The sequence below is a fragment of the Lissotriton helveticus genome, chromosome 5_1 (genome assembly GCF_964261635.1).
Source record: "Lissotriton helveticus chromosome 5_1, aLisHel1.1, whole genome shotgun sequence".
In the NCBI taxonomy this organism is placed as follows: Eukaryota; Metazoa; Chordata; class Amphibia; order Caudata; family Salamandridae; genus Lissotriton; species Lissotriton helveticus.
This window is the reverse complement of record NC_136065.1, coordinates 2,073,923,616-2,073,941,694: the sequence shown is the minus strand read 5'-3', so window position 1 is coordinate 2,073,941,694 and position 18,079 is coordinate 2,073,923,616. Positions and strand designations below refer to the sequence as shown.

Sequence of the window (18,079 nt, the reverse complement as noted above, 5' to 3'; positions counted from 1 at the left end):
AGTGATCAACTGGTTCCTGTGATTTCAATGAATCCTGATGCAATTCCAACCATTTACAGAACTGCCTCTGGCTATTTTATTAACTTTGATACGTTTTCTGAGGATCCCAGCGAACCTGAAACGACGCCAGCACAAAGAACAAGCAACAGACTTTTTTCATCTCCTGAAAAAGATTTATCTGGTTTCACCATGGATTGAACTATGGATTGTTTTGGGAATATTTTTCTTTCTACTTTGGCTAGCTTTGGTAATGACTATGAGTATGCTGATAAATGGAGGATATATTCAAATGGACACAGCAAGTAAAAGAGTGAACTTACATATGCAGCCACACAAATCATCCCATTGTGAAGCAAGAGACTTGTCAGCAGTGAACATCACATCCGTTCCTATACAAGATGGTATAGTTTGGGACAAAACTGAATATGATATATTCAGCCCGTCTGAACTTTTGAAGATTCCACACTTATTTAAAATGTCATTAAGTGACTTTATTACCTCTTTTCTGATTATTGGGACTTCGAGACTGTTAATAACATGATGTCTTATCTAGAAATGTCTGCATCATTCTCTAATCATGAATACTTAGAGGGTTCATCAGACTATGAACAGCTATATTGTTACAACCACTATGGTCATCATATCTTGCATAAGTCTGCATCGCCTAGAAATGTATTTATGTATAACCAATGGGAACATTGTCCAACACCTCCAAAGGGTAGCTCAAAAACTCTTGCAAAGAAGTTTCCAGATTTTTCAGGGTTCAACATGTCAAATCCAGAAACGTTTTACTTTTAAAATGTTGACAAGACAGGAACGAAAAATATGTTAACCAATACAAAACAGACTTACTCTGCAGCCTTTATTGCCCAACTGTCTAGATAGGGTTTCAACTTTTGGAAAGACACAATTGACACAAAATCTGTCTGGGTTACAAAAGATTGGCAAGTCCAGGGGATAGAAGCTTTATTTAGAGCATGTATCATCCCAGAGCAAATAATGTTTTGAATGACACTGTCCAACAAACATCTTGCCTTGGTTTAACCAAGATCAAAGACATGAACACTCCGTCCATACCTGCACCTGCAAGTAATAGCACTACACAGTGGGAGGTCGACGTACATACTATTTTGCATCACAACAGATCGGATCCAGAATGGGAAAAACGGTTGCTCTGGCCCACAGACACAAACATCTGTCAAGATCAATTCCTGAACAAAATACAGGGTTTCACTATCAATAGGCCCGACCTGCGCTATGTTCAAAGACAGCATCCATGGGTAGTAACAACATACAGTGTAGGTAAACTATACCTTGATTGGCTACAGAAAGCTACACTAGAGGATGTGAAACAACACGTATCTTAAAGAAGGCGCAGACCTTAGGGAATTCTTGCTAGGTCCAAGAAAACTCCATCAAAAACGTTTCATATATGCCGGTATCTACGCTGCTTATAATGAAATATGGAAAGTTGACTAAGCAGAATCTGCAGAAAACATAGGAGAAATTGATCGTATTAATTTAGAGAAATCTCTCGCTGTAGTTGGCAATGGGTTAACGACTCTGTCATCCAAGATATATTCATTGGACAACATTGAATCCTCTGCCGTAGACATTATGGAACAAGACTTGGTCATGTTGCAACACGGCCAGTCTCAATTACGTTCTATTCTGCTATTAGGCTGGACGCTACAAACCTGCGTGCAGGCTATGTGCCTTGGCGTTTATTTAACGCGTCACTGTTTTCAGAATACAATCTCACTGATAAACAAATCAAACTGGCACAAAGGGGAGCAAAGTATAAAGTGCTGAGTATTGAAAAAATGGAAAAATTCCCATTTACGGTAGCAGAGAAACCAGCTACTGAGTGGAAAATTCATGGCAAGATTACTCTGCCTGTTACAACTTTCCAATTTCAGTATTGCCTAGAACATATACCAGCAGGCAAATATGAAAGGTTGGGTAAAGGATACATCAAAACATCCTGGGATTTAACTTACACACAGATGTTGAAGTGGGGAGCGTGAAGTGTTTCTAAGTAGTACAAACTGTAAAAGCACACTAAGCGGTTCTCGCTTATGTCAGAGTATTAATTTACACGGGGCCTGTAACGCTACCACTGCAAATTTGTACTGTCACCTGCAAGGTTCACCAGCCGCAGTGATTAATCCAATGTTCGGACTACTTTCGATTGAAAGTTACCTCATGTTGAATGATCAAAGCTGCTGTGGCATGTTGCCAGGCATCCCATATCTAGTAAAGGTTACTTCCATGGTCCCTTGCTGTATTCAAGTCTTGTTTCCCCAAACAGACTCAGTCAGGAAGTTGCAACTATTGCCTTCACTGAACATCTCTTCTATACAAATTGATACTCTAAGCAGAGTGAAAGCCATTCTTTTGCAACAAACCTTGCCTTTGACCTCTGCCAAAGAAACCTATGGTCTACAAGTCGCAAGGACTTCGGCTGAGATACAGGCCCTTTTTGAATACAAACTGCCGTATACATTTCTCAGAAATGTTGGGACATATCTTAAACATGTCTGATATGAGCGGTATTGTACATGTATTTAAGAACGTGTGTTCAGGACTGTTAGCACCTTTTCGAGCAGTCCTCGGAATAATTCCCAACTTCTTGCACTCGGTGTTTGGTGGACTGCCGCTAATTCTAGCACTCGTTGCAGGCATCCAGTTTTTGTTCCTACTGCTACGCTATGACAAGCCAAATCACCAACGTCACTCCCAGCAACGTGGAGAAAGCTCTACTGGAGAGGAAGTGTTGTGAGCCTATTGTCCATATTTTGGTTTACCTCGTCTACGAGAATAAAATACCGCATGGTTTCTGTCATTCAGACCAATCGACCAAAGATTGCATCTTACCTGTTCTACGCTGCCTGCTTTGCGGTGAAGAATGCGTGCTAGACATCTGTCTAACACTCCCATCAGCAATGCCTGCGAATATCAATACTCCGTTGGACCCGGTAACGGCCCATGCTGTGTGTTGTCCCCAGTGGCTACCAATCCTTATGACGGCATTCATTGAGATCTCACAGACGCAAATTGCTGCTGCTGAGGTACAAGAGGAAACAACAGGCACGCAGGTAACATCGGAAACTAACATTGCTGATGCTTACAATGTTGAAGGCGATGCTTTGCATCTATGTGCAGTTAATCTTCTAAACGAGGTTTCCAACTTTCACCTACAACGGTAGATGACTTTTTGTCTACAGACATAGAAAATGTCATGTTATCTCCGAGCCCATACACTGAATTCTGATTCAACACACAGTTTACCGGGAAATCTTTGAATTTGACCTTCATTTTTTAAAAACAATGACAATCCTTGAAACTTTTTCCTATGATTATTGTGTTTTCAAAATGTGTATTTTTCTTTTTTGGGCACAGTAATCTGCTTACAGTAGAACTATTCATAGAGAACAGATTTCTTTGAACACTTCCAGGGACAATATGTCACCTTATCAAGAAACAATTTGTTTATGTAACCTGAAATGAATTGGTTTTGGACTTTTTTCTTCTGTATTTACGAGCCGTATCATAATGTATATACTCATGTTCATTTGTTTAGCATTCAATGTCAACATATGCTTAGAATGAAACATTTTTTTTAGCAAATAATGTGAAACTCTATTTTAATATGTTTTAGCATGTTTAGCATTTAGTAATGTCGTTCATATGAAACTGAAGTAGGTGTTGTGCTTCGATTTAGATACCCATACATAGGTTTCCTGAATCATGCCCTTATATAGGCACAACTCTCATTGCCCTTAATTAGGCATAGCATTCCAGTCCATAATTAGGCATTGCCCATGCAAACCAAATACAGGCATGGTCACCTACATCCGTCCATCCCACGTCACCACAAATTCTTGAAAAACCAGACTATTAAGCCTTCAGGACTTCCCCTACTTGGATTATTGATTTCTCCAAGAACTCATTTATTATACATGAACAACTATTCTTTAGGGAATCATTCATGACGTTCCTCTGCCCGACTTTTACGTCAATGCTAGCATTCCTAAACACCTTCAAGGTATAAATATACCTGCACTTACCCTGGCAAACCTCGGCTCGGCTACACAACTCGATTCCGCTCGACACGGCAAGTTCGGAAGGAAGGAAGTCCCGCCTGACGCACTGACCAGACGCTGTCATCTTCCTCACAGAGAATCCAGCTTCCAATGTTTCTGACTCCCTACGCGGGGTCTTAGAGATTGAGACCCGGAAAGAGATTCCAACCTCTCTCATTCTATGGTATGGAGCAGAGTAGAACCTAGAGGGACTCTTGGCAATAATATACTATAGCTAAACTATACTATAGAAAAACAGCACCTACTTCTTACCTCGTACTACACTTGCGTTAGGTACACTGGGGTAGAACTAGCTAGAAGCACCAGATGAGTATTCACATTTTAGCCTGTGTTATTTATGTATGTATTTATGAATATATGTCATAGCTAAAAACCATGCTATTGCAGTATTATTTTATCTTACTGCTAATGCTGTACGTATTCTATTTCGCATTCTGTCTTATGATTGTAGCAGTTCATATCTCTTGCACGAGAAATAAGACTGTTCAATTAACCATTGTTATTCAAACACCCTTCTATCTATTTCTTTGAAACTCTGCAGGTGATACTGCTATCTATTGTTTCCACAATTCTGAGAACTGTTACGATTCTAAGGAAAACAAAGTTGTCATGTTTATGCGGTTGTCAGACACTAATCCCTTCTTGTTCATTCAAGAAGTTTCTAGTGACCTATGAGTTAGCTGGCACACAAAGTAATTACGTTTAATGTACTCGATAGAGGCATACTGACCTCAGTCCTATGCCACAAGTATAGTGTATATTATTCCAATGCACAGAGCCTATAAGGGAAATAGGAACCACACTACATCTGAGCACTCAAATGCCACTCAGTGTCCCTTGTTAGTTGCGCCTTGCAAAGCACAACTCCTACATTCTCTTTCTACTAGAGACAGAATGTACTGTTAAACAAAGTGGATGGTGTTATTCTAAAATTCTATCCTGCTAACGTGGAGTTATAGATATGTTTACATTACAGGATTGTCTTCACCAAGGGGTACTGAGTGGCATCAAATATACAAGTAGAGCAAAGCTCGAGCTGTCTATGATGTCACTCAGAACGCAGAGGTGAAAAACATCAATTAATTCACTTTTTTACCCGGTATGCAGACATAATATCGAGTTTTAAATATTGATATGCCATAATATAGATGTTTATATTTCGGTGTGACAGAATGTCGACCTGCAAGAATATCGACATACAGGTAAGAAATATTTTTTTACAAAATATCGAAGTTAGTAATATCATAAGTAAAAATATTGTTGTATATAATATCAAATTTTTGGGGGGTGTTTTGTATGTTAGTATATGTGTTAAAAGTATAGATTATGTTTCTAATGTATGTTTGAATTTTTTACAAGTAATAAATTGTATGTTAATGAATTTTTGCGTATTTTAGTTCTGTAGCGGGTTGTGCGTTTATAGGGGAATAGGGTGGGAAGTAATTGAGTTATAATATATTGATTCATAATTTTTTAGAAGTTATTAATTTGAAAAATAAATAAATATTGTGTTTTAGTTCTGTAGCGGGTTGTGGGTTTATAGAAAATAGGGTGGGAAGTAATGTAATTAAAATCAATTTATTGATTTTATTAATTAATATTTCTATATTTATTATTTTATATTGTTAATTGCGTTAATTAATTGGTTATTCATTATTTTTTAATTGGTTATTAATAATTAATTAGTAAATATGTTATTTGTGTAAATTGTTTAGGAGTGGGTTGTGGTTTTATAGGGGAGTAGGGTGGGAAGTAATTTAATTATAATTAATGAATTAATAAATATATTAATTATTAATTATGTAGTTCATATTTTATATTGTTAATTGTGTTGATTTTTTAATAATTAGTTATTAATTGGATATTAAATATTAATAATGTATTGGTAAATATGTTAATTGTGTAATTTTTTTAGGAGTGGGTTGTGGGTGAATCAGGGAGTAGGGTGGGAAGTAATTTAATTTTAATAAAATTTTTATTATTTTTTATATAATATTTATTTAAAGTTATTTTACAGTGTTAATTGTGTGATATAATTTATTTATGATGGTTTTTACATTTCTTGTTAATTGTTATTAATCAATTCATTACTTAATTGTTAATTAATTTTGTTAATTGTGTATTATTTTATTATGTTGGTGCTGTTGTTTATAGAGGAATATGGTGGGAGGTAAATTATTTTTGACCAATTCATTATTTCTTAATTAATGTTAATTATTTTGCATGAGTGGGAATAGTAAATTATTCTCCTACGCTAACCAACACTTTGCCTACTGTTACACTTGGTGGAGTGGGAATCATTCCCACACGCTATCCAACACTTTCCCTAATGTTGCACTCACCGGAGTGGGAATAGTAATATTTATCCACTGGCTATCCAACACTTTCCCTACTGTTGCACTCACTGGAATAGGAATAGTAAATTTTACTCCTCCAATATCCAACACTTTCCCTACAGTTACACTTGTTGGAGTGGGAATATTAATTTATACCTCTCCGCTATGCAACACTTTCCCTACTGTTGCACTCACTGGAGTGGGAATAGTAATTTTTACCCACCAGCTATCCAACAATTTCCCTACTGGTGCACTCTCTGGAGTGGGAGTAGTAAATATATACCCTATGCTATCCAACTTTTCCCCTGCAGTTATAGTTAATGTTGTGTTGTTTACAAATAAATATTACTTTTAATAATGTAATTTATTTTACATATATATATACATGTATATTAGCAGAACAACTCAGCCGAACCCCACGGAGTATCCACAGCACAGAGAGTGTCCACAGCACGGCAATTTTCCTTCAGGGTAACTTTATTTTTCTTCTCTTACACCATGTGCAATACAAAAGGACGGTCGACGCGTTTCGGCTGATGCCTTCAACTGGACCATGAATATATATTATTTTTATATTTATATTACAGGTTTATGTATATATATGTATTTATAATTTTATCATGTTTCTAACATTTTATATTTAAATAACATTTTTATCTATGAATATTATTAAGTTAATATATATATATATATATTTTTAAATATGTATGTTACATTTATTTTATATTACATTTATTATTTATAATTTTTAACTTTTTAAAATAATTCTAACTATGTTTTTATTAATTATATTTATTACTTCATTAATTTTATATTATTTGTAAGACATTTAAAAAAACGATATTTTAAACAACGATATTTTGGTTTCAATATTTTTGTACTTACCTTTGTAGAGATTGGATTTTGATATTCTGTCCATCAATATTCTTGTAGGTTGATATTCAGTCCGTCAATATTCTGTCAATATTCTGTCAGTGATCCTTTTTACCCATATCCAATATGCTCTTTTTGGCCCCAAAATCATCTGTCCCTGTTTTCGACTACACAGTGACAGAAGAGTAAAGTGGGAGCCATACATAACATAACCTCTGTTATGCATCCCTGTCCCAAAGGTTCAAAAACCGCCTTGCCATCCTTGACCAGCCCCCACAACCTCCCCTGCTCCCTTTCCCCCTCCTGTAGCAGTGCTTTCTGATTACCGACAAAGCATACAGGCAGCACTGTGCTTACAGTCTCTCAGAGAGCCCTGTCTGCCTTGCCTGGCAAGCCTTTATGGTCTCCCAACAGTGGGTACGCAGTTTTGTTATTAACTGTTGCTATGTCTCAGCAGTGGGTTATGAGATTCAGAGACTGAAATAAACAACAGAGGGCCTCTATGAGAGCCAAACATAAAAACATTCTAAATTATGTTTCTCTATGTTTACTACAGACAACCAAATATATAGCCCAATGTTTCTATTACTGTTTTCAATGAACATAGCCATGTTTGAAAAGCATATTTTTCATGCTGATTGCCCCAAAATAAACATTAAATAAAACTTAAAATAAACATGTAACATTTATGCAGCGCTCGGCCTTGGGTCTCATGGCATTCCCAACCACGCACACTTACTGGCAATTAGGGCCATATCGTACATTACACGATTGCTGCAGGCAACCAACAGTTGTACCTTTGCAGTAGATGTTGGTACAGTGCTCCATAAGAATTTTTTTTTTGCATTATTAATGAAGCCTTCCTTCATAAAGGAATCTGCACCAAACTTTGGGAAAATGTACTGCACTCTCACTTTCAGCCTGCCAGCTTTGGTGCAAATTCATTCAGTTATAAGGGGGTTTGCAAAATGAAGCCTTTCACTGCTTTGGTGTATGCTCGATAAGCTGTATATAAATTAGAAGGGGAGAACTAAGTGGCCAATGCAAGGCTATGTGATTAGGCATATCTAATTTATAAGCAAGAAATATGAAAATAGTAAGGAAGCATTTTTAGTGTTAACTGCCACAGTGAGTCCTGCACAGTCGCAAAAAAGGCAGTGGGCAATTGTGCACCTACAGCTCCTTATGCTGCAGCATCATGAGCAGTGCTCAATTTGCGCCGGTGGTTTCCGGTGCTCAGTAACACAACTTATTCATCAACACCAGAGCTTTTCATGAGCACCAGTTAAGGACACATGCATAACAGGCTCAGGGAGATTAAGTGATTTTTCCAGAATCACAGAATGTTGAGCTGACATCGAGACTCGAACCTGGTTCCCTTGCTCCGAAGTCTGCAGCTCTAGCCATTATTTCTCATCCTCTCCCCACTTTCATGGTGAGTAGTTAGTTCTGTTTTAGGCGCCACTAATAGGAGAAATGGGTTGGTGCAAGCTGTCTTCTGTCGAGGGTCCCTGCATTTATTGGATTACAAATTAAACACTTTTCAAGATATTTAAGAGGACCAGGACAGTGGTTAGCTGCAAAGGTGCCCCGTTAGCAATTGGGGAAGACAGTAGGGAAAAATGGCTCCAAGGGCATTTCTCGTCTGCCCTGAAAAAAATGCTTAATGCTATTACTTGATTTTTACGTCTATGTCGATTTTAGGACCTTGTAGGTATTTTTTTTAGCTTTCAAGCTTTGCTCAAGGACAAGGAGCCAAGAGGTTTGTTTTGCCTCCCCTCATTCCCAGGTACTTATCTGTTCATTCTTTTATTTCTTTTAATTTTTTTTTTACATTTTATGAAACTTCTCTGCTTCTATCATATAAAACTGGCAGATTTGATAAAAAAACTTTTTTTATTGAAACCATGCTCATCATACAATTTAAGTTAAGATATCGAGAATATGACAGTACATACATGGTAGTTAAGAAGTGGCAATATCCCATAGGAGAACATTAATCACAATCAGTAGGGGGACTTTTACAGCCCATCACAGTTTATATCCCAGTTGTCCACCTTCCATCGAGCATATAGAGTCGTCAGTCCCCCTGGAACACGTTCCCTGCCAATCAACACCCCCCGTGGGGCTGCCAGGCTCCCCACACCTTTTTCCACTACTTGGGGGCAGCCTGTTTTGATAAACCAAACTGGCAGATTTGATTATCTAGATGGAGCAGCATTTGCAGCACTGGTAAGGGGCAACCAGTACTTGGTGCAGAGACTCCACCAGCAAATAGGTCAAGAGCTTAGGAGACACCAAGGGGCATATTTGCAAGAGGATTGCACCACCAGGACGTCACTGTTTCTGACATGCCGGTGTTGCAATGCCCTGCTCCATTTTTACAAGCAGCATTAAGCCACTATGTAGCTTAAAGCCGCTTTGTAAATATCGTCCCCTTTCACGCAGGTATCTGCGTGAAAGGGGCGTGCAATGGGTGTTGCTGTGGGTGTTCCACTGCAACAACCATTGCTTTCTGCCCACATTTACAAGGATCTGTAAATCTGAGGCAGCACCAAAAACTAACACCACTGTATAGCAGACGTTAGATTAGTGAACAAGGAGAAATACCTATAATTCTCCTCATTTTTGCTCTTTCTAGATGTGCTGCATCCTGTATCCTCAATATGCCTTTAAAGATTGAAAGATATCCCTTCCTGCACATAAGTATTATTATTATTATTATTATGCTTTCTTATATAGCGCTCGATTACCCGCAGGCATCTTGGCGTTTGCCTTGGGAACCCATCCTGGCTTTTTCTCTGTGAGATTCCCGTAATGGGCATCCCCAAGGTGGAAGCCAGGCATCCCGCCGCGGGGGGGCCGTAGTGGAGATTAAGCAGGCTAATGCCCAGAGCTGCAGAGTGTGAACCTGTGATTCGAGTAGGCACCGAAACGAGAATTATCGAGTCCGTGGATATTTGGGCTCAAGACCCTGCCGCGTCGGGAATTGAACCCTGGTCCCGGGTCTGACCTCTGCTTCAGGGTCTGCCTCCTCTAACCAGTGAGCCACACTTCTCCACACTTCTCCACATAAGCAGCCATCCATGCAACAGAGACACCTTTGCACCATAGGGCAAGGGAGTCTGTGTTGGCACCAAGCAGCTTTTTTTGGCACCAGCGCAGGTGAGTCCCCCCTCCCCCATGGGTGCACGGTATTCTTGTAAATACAGCACATCCATGTGTTTTTTAATTGAAGCAGCTCTGCTAAATTGCATGTGCCATTTCCTTGTGAATATCCCTCCAAGTGGGAGGTAGTCAGAGCCCACAAAGAGGCTTCAGAAAAAACCAGAACAGGCCAATAAGATAAGAGCAAAATGGATCTCTGTAGGTCTCTTTTCTCACTTGAAGAGGTGAGATGTAAGAGGTGCAGTGATCTTACAGAAATCAACAATCTGTGTTTTTGTGTACAGGTGTGCCACTATATTGACTCTCGGTCCTGGTGAGACGAGATCCTTCAACTGCGACGGGATGGCAGGACGCTACGTCACAGTGATTATTCCTTCAGTTTACCAATATCTGACTCTCTGTGAAGTGCAAGTCTTTGCCCCACCCAAGCCAGGTAAGCTCCTCTCTGGAAAAGTGCGGATTCAGTGATAGTAAGAAATCCAGTGCCACCATCAAGCTACCGACCTGTACCTCCCATCAATCGGTTCAATATAGTGTTAGTCTGTTTAGTCCCTTCTCACAGCTTCCTGATGTATTTATCATACCCTGGGCAGTCTATCTGTGCCTACTGCCTCTTACAGAGTCCTCCCGATCTTCAATTGAATTAAACCACAAAATAAGATCTGCTCCAGTAATCTGTCAACAACAACTGAACTCCAGACTAAATATGGACGGAAAATCCGTTCCGCTCGCTCCCTGTGGCTTAACAGGAGGTCAGTTAATTAACCCTTGAAGTCCACTTCTTTGTCCTACATACAAGTAGGGGCAGGCCCAGCCTTGCTGGTCACCTCACGTGTTTTAACAACAGTGCTGTCCTTATTCTTACTTCCACAGGTGCAGTCATCTTCTGAATTGGGTGCCCATGTTTGCCTGGCACTAGGCCGTGGGTGGCTGTAACTCTCCCTAAACAACAGGGATAATGTTTCTATGGGTAAACCTACCCACATTTGCAGCAGTTCCTATGTGCCCTAGTGCAAACAATCCTAAAGTACCTCCCTGTCCCCAAACGCTTTGTCTCATAAATCTTTTTCTTTAAAATATAAGTCGCGATGTGCTGACGGTATTTCTAATCTCTCACAAGTGTCTTTCATTCATACCTTTATCTCTCAACTTAAATGTCCTACCTGTTTCATATTCCTCTTTGTTTGCACAATAATCCTCATTTTAAGACCAAGGACCTTCAGTAGAAAGCTCTTTTATGGTGGAATCCTTGTAGTTCCCCAAATCACAGGATCTGCAACCACAAAAGGCTTTTTTTTAAATGTACTAAAGACCTTTTGTATGGGGACCAGAGTATGGAACACGGGTTGCTTTAAAGAAAATGTTTCCCATTTGGGAATGTGCTGGTCTGCTGTCCCTTGCACTAACATTCATTATGGAGGTTGCTGTGCCACTCACTGCGGCTGGACATTTGTGGCACAACCTATTAGTGTATATGTGGCTTCACAAAATCACAGGCTGATAGGAAACCATTGGTGCACAATTTGCACCCACTGTTTGCAACTAGCCTCTACCTGCATCGGGTAGTAAGATTGCAAGGGCTTTCTTCTCTCCATTGATCCACATACCATATGCACATTCTTTACACAAAGGTTCAGTGTAACTTGGAGGATTACAGTATTAGATTTGGTATTTTCAATGTCTTTTTAGCACAAATGATCAGCACACACTATACATTTTTTAAACAGTAATTGCACATTCCATATAATCTGAATGAAGTAATGCATAGACTCTATTCAAGTTTGTTTTAAAATCTTTCTTCATTATCAATGTTGTTTTTTAAGCGTAATATACATCAATACAAATGATGTAGCCGACACGTTTTGTGTGTTTCCAGAGACTTCTTCAGGGCTACAAAATATAGACAATACATACATTTAAAATCTTTAATTACAAAACATTTGCTCTACAATTATTGCATTAATTGCTCATATGAAATCTACCAGATGGCACCATAATCAATATACCTAAAACACTGTGCAAAACCAGTACACAATAAATCCATTGGTTAGGCCAACAGATAACATCTCATTGATATCAAACAATTTTTTTTAATTCATTGCATCATTTGCCAATGCATAATACAATTCTTATCTACTCATTCATCAAATGACACCATAATCGATACGGCATAGACATTATGTAAATCAAGGTATAGTGAATTATTTGGTGTGGCTATTCAATTGCATATTCTTACACTATTAGCAACGTTCAAATTTCAAGTCTCTAATGAGAAACAACAAAAAGGAAAGAAAAATAAAAAATTATGAAAGAGGGGGAAGAGGAAGAAAAAGAAAATGAAACAAATTCGAAGAAAACAGAAAAGAAAGGAAAGAAATATAAAGAGAGGCCCAATTCTTAATATACCCATATGTTTCCTCATTCATAGTTACATAGTAATAACACATTCATATTAATTTCACGTGGTGCCTTTCTTATCCCGATCTTGTGCATGTCCAACTCATTTTCTAAGTAATAATAAAGTAAAAATACCTTTCTAATGTTCTCACACCCGTACTTGTTATGTTTGGATAATGTCATATGTCCCAGTCTACAAATAATAGAACTATTAACCCATTAGAGATACATTGTGTATGATGAGATTCTTTATGCCAATCAGCTATATTAATACTACATCATACTTTAGTCATGTTCCTACTGTTCTTACAGAGGTTATCATCAGTAAATCTTGTTCTTGCCAGTGTTGGCATCAGAATCTAATCAAATCCATAACAATTATATATATAAAATTATTTGTGTAAAAATTTTGACTAAAATACAGGCCATCAAATTTTACTTTTTAGCATCCATATTCTTTACCTTTACAGGTACCATGTTAGGAAAATGTCTAGTGTAGTGCTAAAACAATCCTATTCTGTCTATCAGACGGTATATGAAAGTAGGGGCTGTCTCAACATATGGTCCAAGATCTGGGGGAAATGGAAGGAATACCGGGGAATGATATGTTCACTACTGCCCCCTTGAGCGCCAAAGGAATTGTTGGAAGACACCTAAGGGGGAATGGAAGATCTCAGGGTTAGGGAGGAAGACTTAAGAGTTAAGTATTGTATTACAATGGATGTCACCTCCTTTTTGCCGGAATGTATTGCAAAATGTTATGCACTAAATGTGAATTGCTGTCGCTTGACAATGTTTTCATTTTATGTAATAAAAAGATTTTAGAAAAGATAATAATAATAATCTGTCCATCAGATTCTCATGTGAGATTGTAATAGTATTAATGTTCACTAGTAATAATTCTCATTGTATTGTGTTCCTTTTTTTTTATTTTTTATATTTTTATTGAAAATGTTATCCCCTTTTTTGACACAGGACACGACATTCGAATCAGACATTATATAAACAAACAAACACATGTTTTGCACATATTGGTTACAAGAATCACCTTCTACATTATTCTCTTATAACAATAACGGGATATATAGTAAGACATCAGATAAGACTTTTCTATGAAAACATGGAAGCAAAAGAAAAGATAGAAAAGAAGAAAGAAGACAGCATGGCGCACATCATAATAAATCCAAGTCTAGAGACTAGATTCATCTTTCCATTGCCTGATCGGGTCCCAGATTCGCTCCCCCAACTTTCTCCCTTTCTTCCCCTTTCTAGCATATATTGCAGTCTCTAAATTATATATCGACAATAATCTGGCTAACCATTGATAATATGTTGGAGGTATAACGTCTAACCATGCTGAAGCTATACATAGTCTCAACACTGCCATTGTGACAAATATGAAATATCCCCCCTTCATATGCCTATCATTGTTGTTAACACCAAGGAGGATTATCGAAGGGGACAGAGTGATTTTACCACCTAACACTCTACTGAGGAATCTCTCTATATCTTTTTGGGTTGATTGCAAATGTGTACATGTCGCAAACATATGTGCTAAATCAGCGTCTGCACTTCCACATCTAGGGCAGCTAATTCCTGAAATCCCTCCCCACTGTGCAATTCTCGCAGGGGTGTAGTATAGATGGTAAACAGTTTTATAGTGCTGCGCCTGGAGAGATGCAGAGCATAAGATACTATGCCCCAACTCTAACGATATATGGAAGCATTCTTCACCTATTGCGAGCATGTTCGCCCATTTCTCCGCCATCCTATCCATGTCATCCTGCTTCACTTTTATCAGTTCCGAGTAGAACCTCGTAATCGTACAGTCCAAACCTGCTTGTATAATATCCATAATTGGAATTTTGATGAACCCTGCCTGTCCCCCCTCTTTGTTTTGATGTAACTGCTCACTTGTAGAAATTTGAAGAAATGTCTCGGCTCTATTCCATACTTTGTCTGCAACTCTGAGAATTGCAATAACCCTTGTGTGCTCCTAAGATCGCCAATCATCCTTATCCCCTTCCTCCCCCATTATCCAAAAACCAAGCCCATAAATATATCTGGAGGGAAAGTAGGATTCGCACTCATCCTAGTGTAAGCGTTGTATTACCCAAGTCCAAAACTTTTTGCGAACGCTTTCCAAATGCTGTAAGCTGCCAGAATCGTCTTAAATCGTGTCCTTTTAAAATAACTGAAGTCAGTATACTTCAAAAACCAGTTCTCAGCTTCTGCTCCCATAACTAAACCGTATATTGCTAATGTGGCGAACTCGTCCTGCCCTTCTGCTTCTGCCCCTCCTAAAAGACCTGCCATGTTTTGTAATGCCGCTGCCCAATAATAGAGCTTTAAATCCGGTAACGACCATCCACCCATTATCCCGGGGCAGTGCCATATACCTAAGCGCTCTCCTTGTCTTTCCTTTTGTCCAAATAAATCTATTAATCATATGCTCACATCCCTTAAACCATTTGAGTTCAAACAACAGTGGTATTGCTCTAAAAATATATAAAAACTTGGGTAAAATCATCATCTTTAGGATGTTAGTATGTCCCACAATTGAGAGATGTAAATTCTCTCGCCTATCCAAATCCTTCCTCGCTTTAGCCAAAATTGGTGTTATAGTTTTCTCCACTAGGGTATCTAAATCAGACTAGATGGTTACCCCCAAGTATACTTCAGCCTGCACCACTCGATGATCAGAGCAGTCAACATAATTGTTTTTAATTATTTGCGTTGTACTAGTGTTCAATGCATATCCTGAGACCTGTCCAAATCTCATAGCCTCGATCTCAACCTGCACTATGGCCTCTGTGGGGTTAGGTGTTATCACTGCCACGTCATCGGCATATGCGAGCACTTTCCATTGTCCCATACGCGTATGCAGTGGGGGAATCCTCTCACAGCTCTCTATTCTTCGAATTAGCGGGTCCATGTACATCGCAAATAGAAGTGGAGAGCATGGACAGCCCTGTCTGGTACCTTTCCTTCCTTATTTGAAGAAGGCGAGTTGAACCTGGATTAATCCGAATTGCAGCTCTCGGGTCCCTATATAAAGCTTGAATTGCCTTGATGTAACCACTACTAAAGCCTGCTCTTTTTAAAATATGCCACAGATAGTCCCAGGAGACCCGATCGAAGGCTTGTTCTGCGTCTGATAGCATTAACGCCATCGGGTCTCCTGCGACCTCCATGGCATTGAATAACATATGATGAGGCGTACCCCTACCCGGCATAAACCCATGTTGATTGCTACTCACAAGGGAACCTATTACTTGAGCGAGTCTTGTTGCTAGGACCTTAGAGAATATTTTAGTATCAGAGTTCATAAGCGTAATTGGCCTATATGAACCAGGTTCAGTGGCTGGCTTCCCCTTTTTTTAAATTATCACTATGTCAGCACCTGCCCATGACCCCGGTATAGAGTCCCCAACCTGTGCCTTCTGCATCATTATAACCATGTCCTCCCAGAGGACATCCCAAAATACCTTATAAAATTCCATTGGAATTTGGTCAGGGCCTGACGCTTTTCCAGAAGGGAGATTTGATAAAGTAATTTTAATCTCTTCTGAATCTAACAATTTTTCCAATCCTTCCGATTCTGCCTCCGTCAGTCGCACCACTGGGATGTCTTCTAAGTATGTCCCTATTTCCTCCAGATCTCGGCCTTGCTGGCCATCATACAGTATGGCGGTGAACTTCCTAAATACCTCGCTTATCTTGTCCGCATCTGTGTATAATCTACCTGCAGAGTCCCTGATTTCTCTTACTTCTCCCGAGGCGGCCTTTTGCCTTGTGCGTACGGCTAAGGTCCGCCCAACTGTTTTGCTGAACTCATGACATCTCTCCTTTTTGGTCAGAAAGATCTTAGCTGCCTTATTTGCAATATCCTCTTCCGTCTCCATTTTTGCCTTTGCTATTTTTAGGAGGACCTGGTCCAGCGGAGCCCCTGTTGAGACACAGTGGTGAAGCTCTTCCTCCGCATCCGACACTGCCGTAGCCAGATCTCTATTCCGAAACTGTTCCAGTTTTCGTTTATGGGTATTAAAGCTTAAGGTTTCGCCACGTGCTCCCGCCTTAAAGGCATCCCAAACTATACCTGTAGCCGCGCTACCCCTATTAATTTAAAAAAACTCTTTAATCCAATGAGCCATGTGCTGTATATATTTTTGATCCTGCAGGAGCCCTCGTTCAAAAGTCCAAAATCTCTCCTTCCTGACCCTGATTATTATATCTAGCCTTAAGATCAAAGGGTTATGGTCGCTAAGTATTCGGGGGGAGTCTTTCAATCTTAACACAAGAAATCAATGAGCTGGAGGCGAAGAAGTAGTCCAGTCTCACACACACCTGGTGAGGGGCAGAATAGTATGTAAATCCTTTGTCACCAGGTCTTATTTTCCCCCAAACATCTGAGAGCATGTTATTTCTCACCAATTGTCATAATGCTCGATGCACTCTTTTTTTCCTCACCTGATATCTCCCAAATGACCCTACCCCTAACCCATCCGCTCCATTAATATTAAAATCCCCCCCAGTATTACACGAGGAGCCCAAGCGGCTAACTCCACAACTAGAAACTCAAGATTCTCCGGATCATCCTCCATTGAACCATAAATTACCCCTAGGGTAAACCACTCTCCCTCCAAGAGACATTCGACTAATGCCCACCTACCCCATTGATCTTCAAGTTTCTTTCTAGTGATCAAATTCCTACTCTTAGATAATATAGCGACACCTCTGTGTTTTGAGCCTTGTTTTGAGTACGCTAGTACCTGGAAGCCTAGTTGATCCAAAAGGTACCCCTGTGAGACCATAACATGAGTTTCTTGTATCAACATAAAATCCACGTTCATCCGCTTTAGTGGTACTGCAATCTTTTGTCTTTTCTGACGATCATTCAGGCCACTAACGTTCCAAGTTACTATACTAATAACCATTAAATAGTATTAGATGTATTACCTCCGATAAAGCCATAAAGCCAAAAAGAATTTCCTTCCCCTTCCCAAATGGCATTTACGTCTGATTCTAACTTCTGTTCAGATATTGTTTTCACAGTTACCTTAGTACGAAACATGACAAACCATTCCCACACCAATCGTGTTCCACTTGTGAATATCTTAATCTGTCGTGCCCTGCCCCCCTTCTCCCCCCTCCCCCTCCCCAGACAGACTTATGTTCCCCCCCCCTTACTGGCAAATA

The 18,079-nt window shown here is 39.3% G+C and overlaps 1 protein-coding gene across 1 annotated transcript in view; it reads left to right on the top strand.

The window, feature by feature from the left end:
* The window catches only part of LOC144752871 (uncharacterized), a 192,652-nt gene that overhangs the window by 25,002 nt on the left and 149,571 nt on the right, over positions 1-18,079 (top strand). Inside the window, exon 2 of the mRNA XM_078640703.1 lies at positions 10,768-10,916. Coding sequence (XP_078496829.1) covers positions 10,768-10,916 — 149 coding nt within the window. The remainder of the gene's footprint in view (positions 1-10,767; positions 10,917-18,079) is intronic.